At 36.5% G+C, this 17899-nt stretch overlaps 1 protein-coding gene across 2 annotated transcripts; it reads right to left on the bottom strand.

The window, feature by feature from the left end:
* Positions 1 to 32: 32 nt before the first annotated feature.
* plgrkt (plasminogen receptor, C-terminal lysine transmembrane protein) lies at positions 33 to 15229 on the bottom strand. 2 transcript variants are annotated; one of them, XM_032539091.1, is made up of 5 exons: positions 15045 to 15229; positions 14553 to 14653; positions 2994 to 3124; positions 2322 to 2431; positions 33 to 1699 (listed from the first exon to the last, which is right to left on the bottom strand). In XM_032539091.1, the coding sequence occupies exons 2-5, from the start codon at positions 14631 to 14633 to the stop codon at positions 1572 to 1574; spliced, it is 450 nt and encodes a 149-aa protein (XP_032394982.1). In that variant the 5' UTR covers positions 14634 to 14653; positions 15045 to 15229; the 3' UTR covers positions 33 to 1571. The 2 variants fall into 2 exon arrangements, with proteins under 2 accessions (XP_032394982.1, XP_032394983.1); XM_032539092.1 differs by lacking the exon at positions 15045 to 15229 and adding an exon at positions 14893 to 15023.
* Positions 15230 to 17899: the final 2670 nt, after the last annotated feature.

Consider the following 17899-nt stretch of genomic DNA (forward strand, 5'->3'; position numbering starts at 1 on the left):
CTTGTCACAAAATATGATTGTAGAAGAGAAAGTCTTGGCAATATTACTTTTTATTGGATTTTCAAATATAGTTTCCATGATGTCAAACATGAGTTAAATACACAATGCAAAAATATCAGCACCCTGTAATATTTTTCATCCACTGAAAACAGCTGTGTTGATAAAATAAAAGTTATAGGCGCACCACTGCTAACTATAGCTTTGGTATAAAGCTTGTTAGCACTCAAATCTGACCTTGGCAAATGAACTCGTTCAAAAACAATGACCAAAAGTTTTAGTAATACAGTTTGGAGTAAAAACAATCGTCTGCTGTCAGGACAAATGTCTACAGTGTTGGTTATATTAACATTTGGATCAATCTGTAGCTGCTTAAATTAGTGTACTAGTTACCTGCCTGGCAGGAAACATGAGTTACATCTAATATAAAAATCTGACACGTCAAAACCGAACAAGATTGTGACCCAAACGACACCTAAAAAAAACGTGAATATTGCATTTCTCTGTGTCAGGTGGTATGAAAGAGATATTTCCATGTTGTTTTGTGTCTGACTATCGGTCGAGTAGGCATCCGTTTGCTAAAACATCAGCCATACGGCCTTGATAACCTTGGAATTTGTAAGGTTACTGTTACTGCGTTTGTTTAAAAGTATTTCTGTTCTCTAGTGTTCAAACAAAAAAGCTAGTGGTTAGCTTTAACTAACAACATGATTAACATGCATGAACACAACCTGTTGAGACATACACCATGTCAAAATTCCATTTTACATACTGAGGCTAAGCTGCTTTTTAGCATGTGCTGTGTTCAGACTTGAAAAGTGACAAAAGAAAGTCAAACCAGACAGAATGCATACTAAAGATGGTTAATTATTGAGTGTGCTGTTGATGCACATTATTTTCCCACAACGTAATGCGCTAAGTAAATCGAGCTGTGCCAGCTAGTTAAAATAAATTGTGGGTGAAACAGCTAAAATCTACAAAAAATTTTAATGTCTCTTAACTGACAGTAACCTTCCAAAGTCGCAGTTTGATTGACATCACGCATATTGTTTCAAGTCTGTTGATATTTTTTATATACTAACTGATAAAAATAGTTACAGATTAGTATGTAGTAACTACATGCATACATACATATAGAATTAATGTGAAGTCTGAATTAAGGACACAGCTGTAGTCTCAGTATATAATAATTTGAGTGAATTACGGTACAATGGTTGAATGTAATTGATGCAAATATTTGTTTTACAGATTTAATCCATGATTACTGACTACAGTACTGACAGTGTATCAATTAACAATTTGAGTATTTAGTTTGGCCTAAGTATATATGTTTGGCTACTGATGCACATCTAATAACAACACCAGAAAATTAATTCATTTATTCATCATTATTTTATATTTATTAATAATGAAACTAATTTCACTCAAGGTCCATGAAATAGAATTTGTGCAAACCATAGAGTTGATAATGTAAAAAAAGTTTTTGGACAGCATTTTTTTTTTTTTTAAGTAAAAGCAAAATGGGTGAATACATTAACTGGACGGTTATTATTTTGTCTCAAATAACCAAGAGATCATTTCTCCAAGAAGGAGGTAAGGCTGCTTCTAGCGCGGCGGGCTTTCTCTATGCTATCGAAAGTTGGAGTCCCGTGAGGCAAGTCCAGACGGTCATGTTCAGACGTCATGATACTCTCAGCCTCCCCTGAAGGTACAATGGAAAGAAATTAAAATGGGTGATATTGTGGAAAATGGGTGTCTGTGAAACAAACTATTGTCCTACATATGCAGGAGTTGTGTTCTCTTTTGAAATAAGCCTGTTCCAGTTCAGGAAAAAATGGAGGGTTAGAGATGAAGTTTAATATATTTGTATTATAACTGGTTTAACATATATGTACTGTGTGTTGTTGATACTCTCAAAAAAGATGTACGCATATGAGGTATTAGGTAAGATTAGATTAATTTAATGAAAAACAGCTTGTCAGTAAAAATGACTTAAAAGGGCAGGAGTGTGTGGCCATATTTCGGAAAAACACAGTTGTTTAAATATTACACATACTAATGCCTGACCAACCATTTAATTGCATGTATATGCATTTGCAATAGTGCTGCAGGATAACACTAAACTTTTGTAATAAAGTCAATTTTGTTTAATGCATTTTTGATAATTGTGACTATCAGGTCTTAATAAATGTTGAAGCAAATGTGGCAGAAATATAATTGATTTTAAAAAGATAAAAGGTAACAGATAGGATAACACTTTTTTTTTCTGGACAACATTAAAGCCTTGCTTGTGCGGGGTAACGATGAGAACTGCTTGGTCCTACCTCTAATGCGATAAATAAGAGTTCCGTAGGCGCTGTCCATCTGGTAGGCAAATATGCAGCCGAGAGGGACGATGGGAGCCATTAAGAACGGTTTCTTTCTTTTAATGGCCCTGAAGAAAAATAGTGACAAAAAAAGAACGTCTTAGTATTTTCCACTGTAATTACATGATAAAAAGAGATAAATAAAAGCACTCAGAAAAGCATACTTCTGTTTAGGCTAGACAATTGCATTTAATTATAGAAAGTTGAATCTGCGATATGCATTAAAATATCCACAGATCCTTGGAATATAGAACGGTACAAAACGAAACAATAATGTCAATTGAATTAGATTCACAACGACAGAGTTACAGCCATTTAAATGTGTCATGTGATAGTGCACCCTATAGGTTTCATTTTTAGCAAGAATATAACTGCTACACTTTTAAACTTGATGTGACTGCTGTGTGCTAACCCTTACGAAACGTCATACATTGAGCAGTACCAGTAACGGCTACTAGACTGTAATTCATTTAATCATCAAGACTTACATATACAAGCTGATACAGGTTGTTCTCTCACTGTGCATTATTACTGGCCGGGGGTTTGTATGTGTATGTTAGAAACAAGAGATTATCTCTGTCTGGGTGAATGTAGAGCGGACTTCTATGAGCAGTTGAATTCAAAACTCACCCAACGGTGAGTCCAACTGTAACCACTGTAAAGAAAGACCCAAAGTATTTTAAAAACTCTCTGGACCAGGCAACCTGCATTGCCATCTGTCTCTCTCTCATCTGGTTCTGCATCAGGATCTGACGCTCCATCTAAACCCACCCACACACACCCACACCCACACACACACACACACACACACACACACACACACACACACACACACACACACACACACACACACACACACACAACCACACACACACACACACACACACACAAAAGGACGTCATCAGGCTATCAGACTTTTAAAACCATATACTGCCTAGTGTCTCTCAATGAACAAACAACTTTATAACATGAAATATATGATGATCAGAAATAAATTGTTTCAGGTATACAAATAAAACAAAAATAAAATGATATTACAAGATAAATGAAATACTAGAGCCTGATATAAGCTTACTGCACATTAATCGGTATCAGCATTTATGTTGGCCAATAGGAAAAAACAACTCAAATGCCAAAGATGTGTTTGAGGTAAATTATGGTTTGTCCACCAGAGAGCACAGACCTTTTTTTTTTTTTTTTAGATGGAAAATGTCCCACTCAGTACATATCTTGCATCGTACATATTAGCTCAGAGCCAAATACTGTGTAAGTGTATGTGTTTATCTGAAAAAGAATATATAATGTCTATATATACCTGGATATTAAAGCAGTGAGACATAGAGGCATAGGGACAAAGACAGGGTCAAGGAAACGAGAGACAGCCGGCCCTGTCTCAGAAACACTGTCAACCTCAGTTAAACATCTTTTGTCTGCGGTTTCCTGTTTGACATTCACTCACATATACATCCTCTCTGCGTAACAATTGCTATTGAGCGGACTGAGTGACATTCTCATTCAAAAAGCCCTTTTCTCTTAAAAAAGTCAACGTGTCAAAGATGAGCTTTTATGTCCACTTAAGGACCGTGACATTAACTCAATGATGTCATGGTGGATGACATAAATTACAACATGTCGGAAAAGCAACGTTTTGATTTCTGCTCATATTCACGAACAGGTCTGTATATCTGCGTTAATGGCTAAAGATTAATAATAATATTACTTTATTATATTATTAATATTATCCCACTTCAAAAATCACCTTTTGATTTTAGTTGAGCGCTAGGGACAGCAAGTAATCCCATGTCAAAAGACCTTAATGACCTACTGGTTATGTGAAGAAAGAGCAGGTCAGAGATGTACACAGGTCCTGGACAATGCTAGGCTCTAAATGTCAGAACAAGAACCTTAAAATGAATCCTGAATGTGACAGGAAGTCAATGTAAAGAGGATAGGATGGGAGTGATGGGAGTTGTCCAGCTCGACCTGGTCCACAGCCTTTACCAATACCATTACATGGCATTCAAGCTAAAGTGAATGAAACTTACTCACACTTACTCAATACTGCTAAACCGATGCACATACACTATTTACACTCTCAAATACACTCTCATATACCCATCCGATTATACTACAGTCCGTACTGTCCTATAGAGTATTCATACTTAAACCAATGTCTATACTGTACATATCAGTTGTATAGGGTATACACGGTATTCCTATCATGCCTCCTGCTGTTTATTCTACATATGTCTTACTATCAGTACTTGTACTACGTTCACCTGCTGTATATATATTATATACTTCTACTTATACCTATACTGCCTACTGTAACTGTTGCACAGGTAAAACATCTACATGTAAGTGTAAGAGAAGAAGGAGCAATGTATCAAGCTAGGCTACAAGGTGCAGGAGCCTCTGAAACAAGTCAAGAGATAATTTAACAATGTTCTATGACGGAGTTGGCTTCATATTGAACAACTCCCAGCATTAACTGTGTTTAACTTGTTAAGCAAGATAAATATTGGCAAGACTGATCAGTCAACCCTCCCTCAGGGCCTGACAGTAGGAATGAGAAACTGTCTCCAGTCATCAGCTTTTCATTGATGGAAAATTGGCCATCAGCTATATGACAAATATAACTAAAGTTTATACAATAAAAATGGTTGGAATGGTTTAACATATTCTGTATGTAGCATAGCTAATAATTTCACTTTCCATTACTATGTAATAATTTCAATTTCAATTATATGATTTATTATCAGTCATCAGCTAATTGTTATACTGTTAACAGGCTTGTTCTATAATGCTCTATAGTTTGTTTTGATTTAGTTTATTTTCCTCTGCTGCGCCCCTGCAGACTTGGGCGGTGCACTCCAAATTTTGTTTACAGTTGGCATGTGGCTCCATGGTAGATTGCCTTAAGATTAGCTATACTATATTTATTTTATTCGCCTTCTTATGGGTAAAACTCTATTTTGTATTTATGTATCTTCAGCTTACAGTTACTTGAATAAATGCAGTACTTTTTTCTTTCATTGTTTTAAATGGTGTTTTTCTGTTAATTTGTTGTCAACATGTATCGTTGTTGCAAGCTTCATTGTAGCTGAAATTCCTTACATTCTTATTTGTTTTAGCATTCCTCGTGAGACTGGCAAACTTTGGGGAACTACTGTAACTGTTATCCTGTGTTACTTACCAGGTAATAAATGATTCTGCGAACGAAGAGTGTAAGTACTGATACTATTTACACTTATAGATGTGTTATATGTTGATAGAGAAGGTCATCCAACATGTGCATACAGTTCACAATGGTGAGTGAGAGCTTTCAAATTCTAAATTCTAAAAAAATTCCATCATGTATTAACCAGCAAAGTAATTACTGGTTAATACATGATGGAATCAAGTGGGGTGATTGGCTAATGATAAAAGTAGTAGAGGAGAATGAAGGCGTTTAATTAGGAAAACAGCTCAGGAGGGTTACGCTTTAATCACCGGGCTGGGACGTCACTGGCAGGTAAAATACAGTAAAAGCCACTTCAGTTAATGAAGCACAATCAACTATTAAAATGTATTTAAATGTGTTTTTTAAACATGCTGTTAGACTGATTGTGGAGAGTTTAATCAACATTAGTGAACATCAAACGCCATTAAAAAAATAAATTAAAGAAAATCACAAAAAATACAGTGCAGTATAGGCTACTGTATAGAGACAGAATGGTAAGTTATTTAATAATTAGTATTTTTTTTTATGAAATTGTTTTTTGAGCAGAACTTAACACAACTGCGCCTCCATTATATGAGACAAACGTCTGCTTGTTGGAGGTAGAATGAAATTGCTGCTTCTCTTTTGCAAACTTCAGTTAAACCAAATGTCTACTGAGCCTATACAGCTGACTCATCATAGGACAACATATTTTCTTTTACACTGAATTTCATAAAGATGGCTGAAATTGAAATTTTAGCCTGGTCCCATTTCATTATAGTAAAAATCTGTTACAATCAATCAACTTATTTTAGAGCTGAAATAATCAGCTTATTAATCAATTATTTGGTCACATATGAAAGTGAATTAAATATCTTGTAACCGTGGGCTCTGAGAGTTTTTCTGACATTTTATAGGCCAACATTTTTAATCAGTTAATCAACAAAAGAATTGTCGGATGAATCCATAATGCAAATGCAAACATTTAAACAAAACATTTAAGGTGGCAAAGCATTCATAGCCATTCCCCAATCATAAGCTGGGAACACAGGTACATATTTCTGTGCACACTTGAGAAGTTTCTATGTACATTTGCTTTTGTTCATCATGAAACTTTGAAAAAACTTTGAAATCATTTCCTGTCACCATGCTGACTACCCTCACCAGGAAGGAGGAGGCTACAAACATTTTAAGATTGTGTCATACTAAAGAGATAAAGAGACAGCCTCTGGGTGGAGTAATGTTTGCCTTATTAAAAAGAGACAAAGTTGAAATAGAAACCAAATGCAGCAGGTGTTCTTAATGAGTCAATTATGTATTGTGTTTTGATTAGGTATCTTTCCAAGGACAGCAAGAGGAAACTACACATTATATTATATTCCTCAGGAGCGAGAAAGTGTAATGAAGGGTTTCTGGTGACATGGTTAAAGAGACCTCACCTCTCGTGAAGTCATCGCTTCTCTCATCTGGGTTGCAAAACAGGAAGTAGAACAGAAATACTGGATCTTTGATTTTAATAATCTATCTGGAAACTACCTACTTCCTGTCAATGACAATCATTGTTTCCCTTTGGTCAATAGCTTGAACGTTTATTTTAAAGAGGGTGCAGAATATTCCAATGGAGATTTTAAAAAGTAGTTAAAAGATATAGAAATTCTTTCAGTGGAAGCTTAATCTGAATATTTATTAAATATTGATACTATAAATAAATTGAATTGAATATAATCAGTGTAATGTGTTCAAACAAAAGCAACAACTCTCACAAAAGCCTGTTTGAAAGACTGCAAAAATAACTTCCCTAGTCAGAAATTTGCTTGTGAATGCAGTGCTGTTTATTATTTTTGTATTATTCCTTTAATCTCTGAAATGTAAAAAAAGACAAAAGTACCCATTACAAGAGTCCAATGTGACATCTTTAAATGTCTTGTTCCCAAAACTTTCAGTCTACAATGATATATGACGGAAAATCACCAATTACTCTCATTTGAGAAGCTAACCACAAAATGTTAAGCCTTTTTTCCCCAAGGACTGCAGATGCTAATTAGTTAAACATCATGTTGTTGTTGTAAACTGTAAATGTGAAGAAAAAAAAATAAAAATAAAAATTGTATTGCTGACTCTTGTCAGGGCCCTCAACCAACACATCAAACCCCATGAACATAATGCTGGTCTCTGCTTAAATTGTGCCACTGTACATCTATATATTTTATACTTTTTGGATGAATTACAAATTAATCTAACAGGTACAGACAAATTCCAAGTGAGGGATGATTCCAGTATTTTTAACTCCACACCCTCCTCAGCATCCTCTGCACTGATGCAGCTGACATGGAATTGAGATTTAAATATGCGTGAACACTCCAATCATAAACACCAATCATAATCTCTGCCACAAAAAGCTCTCCATCATTCAGAAACTGTTGCACTCCACCTACCGCTCCCCTTGTATTACAGTATCAAACAGCCAGTCCTAGTCTATTGCTGCATCTGCCCCTTTACCACACTCACAGTCACCAACAGCAACAAACATATCCAAACCACAGCCACTAAATCCACTTCCAATTCACAGACGTGAGCACAAAAGCTGTCGACATCCAAATCACTCAATATCTGGTAACAATCACACAACTGCCTTGTCAGACAATGAGCGCCTTCTGTTGGCATGAATGGAAATTGGGTATCATTTGAAAGTTTCCTATTCTAGCGCAGACAAAAATTTTGAGTTTTGGTATCTATACAAAAATGATATATAAACATGCTTCTTTTATATATATGACAGTTTTAGATGCTTATTGTGATAGACACATTTTGGTTGATACCAGATAAGAACTGAGGTGTGATACCCAGCAAAGTGCCTTAAAGAGTTTGTTTGTTATTTGTGTTATTTGTTTTAATGCTTTATATGTACTGTATTACTTAAAGAACATAAAGCAGAACATAAAACACAGTGTATTCAAGCCGGGGAGTGGAGTTTGCATTACCGGTGAAGGGACTTTCACCTCACACAATCTTTTTCCTAAACAAAACTAGTTGTTTTGGTTGCCTAAAAGTAACTGTTGTCGCCGCATAAGACTCACTTTTTGTTGCCTAAACTTAAAGGAGATTTCTGACCAATTTTAAACCTGTAGCTATAATTATGCAAGTACTTTCGACTGAAAAAAACCTGACCTGAATCGGTGCAGGCAACACTGAGTAGCTGCAGCTTCCACTGAGCGAAAAAACGGCAGTTAACGGGGCAAGTTTTAGAGTACCTTTGGGCCTCTTAACAGACACACAATGCAATTAATATGTCTGTACAACATGAACAGGGCCCTTACATAACATCAAGATGCGGTTTCAAGTCAGACATTGTTTTAATTCACCTACCCTATCACGATCTTGCCGGTGGGTAGCTTGCTTGCCTGGTTAGCTGCTAGAGCTAGCTGTTAGCTGCAATTGATAAGTGTGTTCAGCCGGGCTTCAGTGAAAATCATAAAGCAGCAGTTCCGTGTGTAATTGTAGCTCATCCATTTTGTGTGTGATGGATCTATCTGTTGTTGGTGAGTAGGATGCTTTGCAGTGTTGATCTGTGTGGTAGATTCTTTAGCCGGGCAGGCAGCCTTCGTCCCCGCCTTCCTCGCTTCCATTTCCTCCTCAAAATAGACAATTGAGCACTGTAGTAGTTACGACCATATCAGTAACTATGTATCTACATGGAATTGCCTATTTTTGAGGAGGAAATAAACAACAATTTGTTGCCGCAAAGGCAAGATTGACTTGGTTTCGCTTTGCCCGAGAACAGCCATAACTACAGCAGATAACTTCTAAAATAAAATTAAAATTAGGCCTACATTAGGACATCTCCTGCTACCTTTTACCTGGCTGAATACACTAACACAGGCTTTATGGCGTTAAGCCAAAATCTGTTACCCGTCAGATTAGGACTACACAAATTTTAATCTCGGTCACGATTTTGGCTTCCCAAATCAAAGCAAATCAAATTTGCGTGATCAGGCGATATTTTAAATGCGTCGTTCCGTTCATAGAAAGCTCCGGATTTTTTTGCAAAGCCAATTTACGGCTCCGTGAACCACTTTCTGATCATGTGCCAGTCAGAGTTGTTCCCTGCACCGCGCAGCTTAGTTTCTAGATGTAGACAGTCACAGAGGACAGAGTAACGGAAGGAAGATTCCACAACAGATAGCAGTCGGTCATACGTCGGTCTCAAGGTTTACCAGTTTATTAGTAAACGCAACATTTTGTCCTGTATGTTTTGTTTTTCAAACAACAGCAGTGACCAGTGCTAGTTAGTGTCTGTTAGCTCACAGGGCTCTAGGGTGCGACTAACTAAGCGCTGTTTACCTGCCGTAAATCATTTTGCGACTTTGCAGGAAAAATCGAACCCAGGCACAGGCCTTAATAAAAACAATAGAAAAATAGAGCTCTTTTCACTGTTAGTCTCGTTTTATATTAAAGATCATAGATGATCATCAGATGGAACATTACACATTATTAGAAACATTTAAAAATTACATATAATCATTTAAAGTAACAGCGACAGTAAAAATGTATTTCACACTATTATTATGGTTAAACTTTGCCATTAATCCGCAGTTCACATGCATTCATAATTGTGATCCGTACGGATCAACTATGGTCCGTTACACCACTAATAGCAATGTACCTGCGCGACATACAACAACAACAACAACAACAACCACAACCTACCGATCCACACTAGGTGGCGGTAATGCACCTATAAGCTGATTTGCCAACTGCCATTTAAACTCAATGAAGTGAAGAAGAGATACAACAACTACAACAAGATGGAGGACACCGTGGTTGAAGCTGTGTGTTTGTTGTGTCTCCTAGGCCAATTAAGGACTTCACTGTTGGTCCTTTTGTCCGTGTTTTCTTGAATTTTTTCTAAGATTGTTCACAGTATTTGCAGTATGGACACAATGAAAAGGGGGGTCCTTAGAACTTTTCTTAGAACTCTGGTCCAAAAATGGCTGAAGTATTACCTTTACCTATATGGGAGCTTTACGTGGGGTGGCCTCTAGCTCGCCCAGTAAGAGCGTGCGCCCCATGTAGGCTGAGTCCCACAGTGGCCCGGGTTCGAATCCGACTTACGGCCCTTTGCTGTCATCCCCCATCTCTCCCCCCCTTTCCTGTCTATCCACTGTCACTATTAAAAGGGAAAAAGCCCCCAAAAAATAATTCTTGCAAAAATGTATAGATAATGATATGTCTTCTAGTGTCATATATCACAAGGGATGACCAATACACTTTAGAATTAAAGGCAAGCATGGACAAGCAGCAGAGATGTTAATGAAAGCACAGTGAAGATAAGGTGAAAGAAAGAAATGAGCCACAATGAGATGAGTTCACTTTGAAGGTGACAAGGTGAGAGTGGAGCTGGAACGTATGTGGGAAATTCACTGACATTTTCTGAAGGCTACAAGGATACTAAAAACGGGACAACACCAGAAGTACTGATACACACAAATCATCACAGTCTACTTACTAAAAGAAGATGTAAGAGAAAGAAACCCACAAAGAACACACAGAGATACGTATACGGCTACCATGTTATTTGTATAAGTCTTAAATGTCAGAGTATTTTTTTCTTACAAATGATTTATTTAAATTGTAAGTGTTTTGTGTTATAATAATCAGAAAATGTTTTCTGAGTGTGAAAACTCACACTGCATGAACATTATGAGACAGGGCATGCCTTGGCGGAGGTCTGCGCTCTCAGAGTGCCCTTCTAGTATGATTATATACAAGGCACCTCATGGCAGAAGCCTCAGTGTTGTCTAACATTTGACCCGGGGCTCTTAGCTGTTCTCCTTACCTAATTTAAAAGTACAAGATTTATTTGCAGTGATGTTGCAGCGATGATTCCCATTCAAAAGGTGAGAAACTTAATAATTTTCACCAGTTTTATTCTATTTATTTAATTGTGTTTTATTGTTACTTTTGTTAATAGTTTTACGTAGGGCTTGGCAATATATTGATAATATATCAACATCGATATATGAAGCTAGATATCGTCTTAAATTTTGGATATCGTCATCTCGTGATATAAAACAAATGTTGTCTTTTCCTGATTTTAAAGGCCACATTACAGTAAAGTGATGTCATTTTCTGAACTTACCAGACTGTTTTAGCAGTTCTATTATTTGCCTTTACCCACTTAGGCATTATATCCACATTACTGATGATTATTTATCTAAACTTTCATTGTGTAAATATTTTGTGAAAGTACCAATAGTCAACTTAATATATTGACATTGCTGTATTTGGTCAAAAATATTTTGATTTGATTCATATCGCCAAGCTCTAGATTTACGTATACCTGATTTTTTTTAATCACCCGGTGTTCCATTTTATGACAAATATTTTCTGTTCTGTGCTTTTTATTTAATTTATTTAATTTTATTTAATTTATTTTTTTGACAAGGGCTCAACAAGCAAAAATCTATTCATTTTTAGTGTTTGTATTGTCTTTAGAAAGTGAGGCTCACAGTGGTCAAATAACTGTGGAAACAGTGATAGAAAACCTACATAAAAGACACACAAACCCTTGTAGGGAGGTCTTACCTCTCTCACCTACTTCACATTCACAAGCCCACTCAAGTTCAGTGACTGAACAAAAAGCACAACCCTATTATTAGCAACCAAGACCCCTCTTAAATATAAAATGAACCAAACGTCATTTTCCCAGTTGTCATTTATCCTCAGGACATGCGTCACACAAACACATCCATGTCCACTATTTTTCAAGTAATGTTTAAGATGGACACTGTGATTCAAACACAAAGCCCAATGACTTAATAGTCCACAAGGGGAAGAGTGTGTAAATGATCAATTAGCTTTGACTAATGTGCCTTGAAAACACTGGCAAGCAATCATCTTTGACATCTTAATGCACGGGGAGGAAACAGCGTTGATCCACGTGTATTTGGAAATTGCCAACGTCAATTTTGTTCATTAAATTTGGCGATTTGAAGATGCAATTTACCCACTGAAGATGAAAAAAGCAGCAAAACGATTTCTGTTACAGACAAGATAGGTTGAATGTTACAGGTGGGAATCACAGGGTACCTCGGGATACGACTTTATGAAGCAAAAGAAGAATAACCATATATCAATCAATATTATGTCCCACCCCTATTAAATGTATTAATCAAATTCTCATAAGAGCCAAATCACATATGCTTTCAATTTATTTTAAGCATACAGAAAGATGATGGTAAAATGTCTTGTTAATTTGTATAAAATGTGAATTTTAAACATGACACAATATGTAGTAACTCAATGAACGTAGCTCCACTACAGCAATGCTTAAACAAGTACCCAATATTTACCTGTGAGTCATCGTCACGACCCAAATGAGGGCGCTCTAAAACTCAATTGCCAAACCCTTGCCATCCTTGAATAATATTAGTCATCTTCTACCACATTTACAGCTGGGGGAGGAGGAGAAAATTACGGGGCAGAAAACACAACAACCTTTTGGGTGTATTTGGATAATGTCATTGGTGTTATGACAGCCACACATCCCACCTGCTGCTCAGCAGCTACAGGCATGAATAAATCACAACAAATCGGCCCTAAAAAGGAGAAGAAAAAAAAAATCCTTTGTTCAAATGAAACAATAAAAGTGATAAAACATTTGGTCTCTAAATGGAAATGCTGAGATTCGAGCTGCAGCTTATTTCCCTTGCTTTGACACTGTGTGATTTAAAAAAAAAAAGACAGAACGCCAAGACAAGACGGAGAGATAGGATGGATTAATGTGATGGCCAGATTGATGGCCTAGGTCTGTTTTCTGGAAAAACTGCCAAAGTTATGGTCCATGTAGGCTGTTTATTGGTACAATTGATGGATTATCCTGGAATATTACTTAGCCTCATGTTTGCTGTGTAGTAATTCCATTAAAAAGATATTATGTTAGGTTTCATGTTTGCTGTGTAGGGAAGCATAATAAATCATTTTTTTCATTGTCATTGCAATATCAACTTGCACAAAAAAACACTGCAACACTTTACAAAAGACACTAAAAGGATTTTTTGTTTGTTTGCTGAAAAAACGTTTCTGTGGAAAACTGCACTTTAAAATGCAACCATCATTCCTTTTCTTTAATGGTGCCTTTTGTGTTCAGTTCAAGGTTTAATTTGTTCAATTAATGACTGACTGGAATAATTTCCTTTCAGTTTCCACATTAACTTGTTGTATTTGAGCGGAATACTAAAAGTGGCATGTGATAACATTATCGGTATATTCAACAACATTATTGCATATCATAGATTTAGCTCATATTGTGCAGCCCTAGTTATTATGTGAAAAAATGTCCATTTTAGGAATATACACAAAGTACAGTAAGTACAGATATTCTAATATTGTGCTTTAATAGTGTGTTGCAAATTCCCATATTCTTAAATAAAATTACAACCCATCAAATTGCCACCCAGTGAACCTGGGGCTTTTGGGGCCTTGGGGCCGTTTTCTGTTCTGCACAGTGGGTAAACAAGCCTTACTGGCACAACATGTACATGATTGATTGATTGAATGATGATGATTATTATTATTATTATTATTGTGTTATGCATAAACAATGTGCCCAGCCCAAACAGGCTTACAAGACACCATTATTTAGAAAAAGAAACCAGAAACATTGTACATTACAAATAATACTAAACAAATAAACCATCCTAACGTTTGTTTTTCCAAGCTTTATAAACAAATGTTTGCCTACAGTAGAGCATTTAGAGTAAGTGCCCTGGCAGACACTTTTGTTCAAAGCAACATGCAAATGAGATACAATCTAAGCCAGTGGACAAAGGACAAGCCGTAAAGCGTCGCTCTCACGTGTTCCACTTGCGACAGTCCCAGGTACCACATGGTTGCAGGTGCATGAAGTAAACCATGAGGGAATAGCAAATTACAACTTCTGAACAATGGTGTTTTAACACTATGTAAGTGAGTGCACCTTCGCTCACCTGCAGTCGTGAATTGTGGAGCATGAATTCTTGCTGCTTTTTAAAGTTTGCATCCATGGGTTTAGACAGTAGAAACCCCATGGTTGGCGCTCACGGTTGACCTAAAGATGCAGTAACCAGACGTTAAAATAAGAACTATTGAGTACAACCACCGTTACTGTTTACTTGAACATGTTGCACGTTCACTGCACTGTAGCTTTGCCTTATTCCACTGTTTCTGTCGAATAACTTGCGTTACCGACTAATAAATGTTGCTACTGCTAGCTAGGTGCTAGCAATGTCACGTTTGCCTACTTGTCACTACTTGGTGTTGCTATGGTTCTGTGCTTTTTGGGCTCACATGTTGGATCTGGCTAAGGATATGTGCTAATACTACTAACGTTAACGTTACATGCAATAGCTTTCCATGCTTCACCCAATTCGGTTTTTAACCTTGCGTGGTACATTAGCTTAGTTAACTAAAATGAAAACTTGAACGTTAACATTACATACCTAGTAACGTATACGTTGAAGACGGTAACGTCAGGCTAAATACAATAATGATACTCGTCACCAAAGAAGTACTGACGGATATTCAAGGGCGCATGTCTCAGAAAACAAAACGTATGCACAGCTCGAATGTATTGCACAGTTCTAGCACGAGTTCTATGGTTCTAGCTACTAACCTTGTCAATAAACTCTGTACTTCCGGTCAAACTTTCAAATTAAAACAAAAAGCATCCTTTTCAAATGTCAAAACTATTATTATAGGAGCATTATCTTGACAGTTCAACATCAAAACAAGTCATTGTAAACTGACAAGAAAGCAAAGGAATATCATGGTAATGTTCCATCAGGGACAAATTACATTGATCATTCAAAGGAATGCATTCAAACCAATTATTAACACGCTGCTGCTCTAAGTAAGGCAAATAAATGGGTTGGGAAATATACAGTTTACATAGTCATTGTGTTAATAAGAGGTGTAGTGCTTGTCCCATCCCACAGTCCATGGGCCCATTTGCAATAAAATAAGAAATGGCTCCCTCTGTTGGTGTTTGTGGGTCTCAGTCCATAATTGATTATTTTACTGTTGGTGTCTTGTTTGCGTTTAGAATCAAATGTAGCCCATAATCCTATGTCTCAGAATTAGAAGGACTTTCTTAGCATTAAATCGGAATTATGCATAATTCAAAGGCTGGATTACAACCAGCCCCAGGGATACGGGAAAATTTGACCACAGGGTCAATAAAAAAAGTTTTCCCTAGTTAGTAGGCTTACTTTTATATAATTGTTGTAGTAGGCTCCAGTGCCCAGCACAAAATATAGTAGATATCTATAGTAGATACATATAGAGATTTTTTATAGAGTTTGCACAAACAGGTCCCTTAATAGGCGGGAGGATACTACAATGACTTGCAAGAGTAAGAATCCCAAGCTGTTTTTTGTCTGGTTCAGCCATGATCAGTCAAAAAGAAAATCTCCATGCTGCAGTGAACCATATCAAGCCAATATCTTCTTTCATCAATGCATTACAACAGCTTTTGAGAATCCGGGCCAACTTTCTCCTTCCTGGACACCTGATATTCCACCTCCATAGAAATGAGTCATGCTGTCAGTCATGTCTTGTTCTAGTTGTAACACAATAATTGCTGAAGGAAAGAAACGCAAACTTTCTTTTTTTACATCCTGGTTACACCCCTACAGTAGACTACAGTTTTGCAGTGTACGGAATATTTTAGCACTACCTCACATCAACCAACCGTGTTTTCCCGAGATCTGTATCTCTCCTGCAAAGGCAGGTCTGTTTTACCTTTGAGGGTTTCTGGGTTGTAAAGTCCATAAAAAATCCTATTTCCCAAGGGGTTTCCAAAATGTTGGAAACGGTGGCAAAAATAAACTCCTTTGTGACACAATTATTGATAAGATCAGACATGCACCACTATTGTATTTTTGCTTATTTATTCATTTATATTTAACCAGGAGAGTTGAGATAAGAATCTTTTTTTCAAGTAAGACTTGGTCAAGACAGGCAGCAGCATGAATGCAAATAAACAGTTACAGACAGAAAGCACAAAAAGAGATCAAATAAAATCAAGCAAAGAGAACTCACATTTCAAAAGAGAAATAGAAGATCACTTTCTATGTGTGAGGACACATACAGTACAGGAGCACGACAATAATTGCCTTGTCCTAGGTGTACCAGTGACAGAGCCTACAGTAGGCCAGAGCAGGCCAGTGATGAGTCAAAGCTTTACAATAATGAATCTCAGGTATTCCCATTTTACCAAAAATAAAGTTGTGCGTGTGAACACGTAGCCTACAACAGAGCCAGTAAGTGAACTGATGGAAAGTACACAAAGGTTTAATAGGCTACAGTCATGCAGTACGGGACAGTGCCAGACACACTTGTAGCTGGTGAAATCATTTGATGCATGCCCACCTCTTGCAAATGGGAATTTCACCTGGCTGGTAACTTGTTGATAAAAATCATACTGTATGTTAAACTTCTCTCTCTGATATGTTGTGAATTTCTCACATTCCAATTTCCATCTTTCCCAAATGACCTGTGTTGACTTGTGTGAACGTGAACGTCTTTGTTGTTGGCAGCATATTTACATATTATCTGACTTAAAAAGTCCAGTTTACTTGCTATTGCCAACTGTAGTAGGAGCAGAGAAGTGGTAGTAATAGTTTTATATTATCAGAGATAGAAACTAAGTTGGACACACTCGATAAAGTTCTGTGTCCAAATTTAATTTTTTAAACTGTACTTTACTTGAACATTTCCATATTCTACTACTTTATACTTCTAATCCACTATTTCAGAAATATTGTATATTTATTTGACTTATATTGCTTTGCAGAATCAATATTTACATACAGACCATGTGCCCAAAAGTAATTCCAATTTGCTCCACCTCAAACAGATCCAACATCAGTAATAGAAATCCAGTAATATAAAATGTATTTAAGTAAATCTGATAGGGGCCATTTTGTTGCATAATGAGTGGGCTTAGGGTTACTTAGGTATACTCAATACTGTAAGTATTTACATTGTGTTAAAAAATGTAGGCTACTTTTTGTGTACACAATGCTACTTTTCATAATACATAATTGAGAATGTTGACTTATACATAGATACTGTTTTAATAAGCTATAATCTAAATACTTCTTTATACCACTGTTTTACCAAAATAACAAAGCAGTAAATGCTAAACTGAGCCCCAAACCACTGACATCAGTATATCTTATTGAACTGTTCATCAGCTGACAGAGAACTTGGGTGAAGGTTTACCAAAGCAACAGTTTCCTGATTTTTTTTTTTTTTTTTTTTTTTAAAGCCATCTTTATTTCAAAAAATACAA

This window comes from Etheostoma spectabile, chromosome 16 (genome assembly GCF_008692095.1).
Source record: "Etheostoma spectabile isolate EspeVRDwgs_2016 chromosome 16, UIUC_Espe_1.0, whole genome shotgun sequence".
Classification (NCBI taxonomy): Eukaryota; Metazoa; Chordata; class Actinopteri; order Perciformes; family Percidae; genus Etheostoma; species Etheostoma spectabile.

Coding starts and splice junctions, on each gene's coding strand:
- plgrkt (XM_032539091.1), bottom strand. CDS start 14,633: ATGGGGTTTCTACTGTCTAAACCCATGGATGCAAACTTTAAAAAGCAG. Junction 3,125..14,552: donor TCCACAATTCACGACTGCAG/GTGAGCGAAGGT, acceptor GGGTGGGTTTAG/ATGGAGCGTCAGATCCTGAT. Junction 2,432..2,993: donor ACAGTTGGACTCACCGTTGG/GTGAGTTTTGAA, acceptor ATTTTTCTTCAG/GGCCATTAAAAGAAAGAAAC.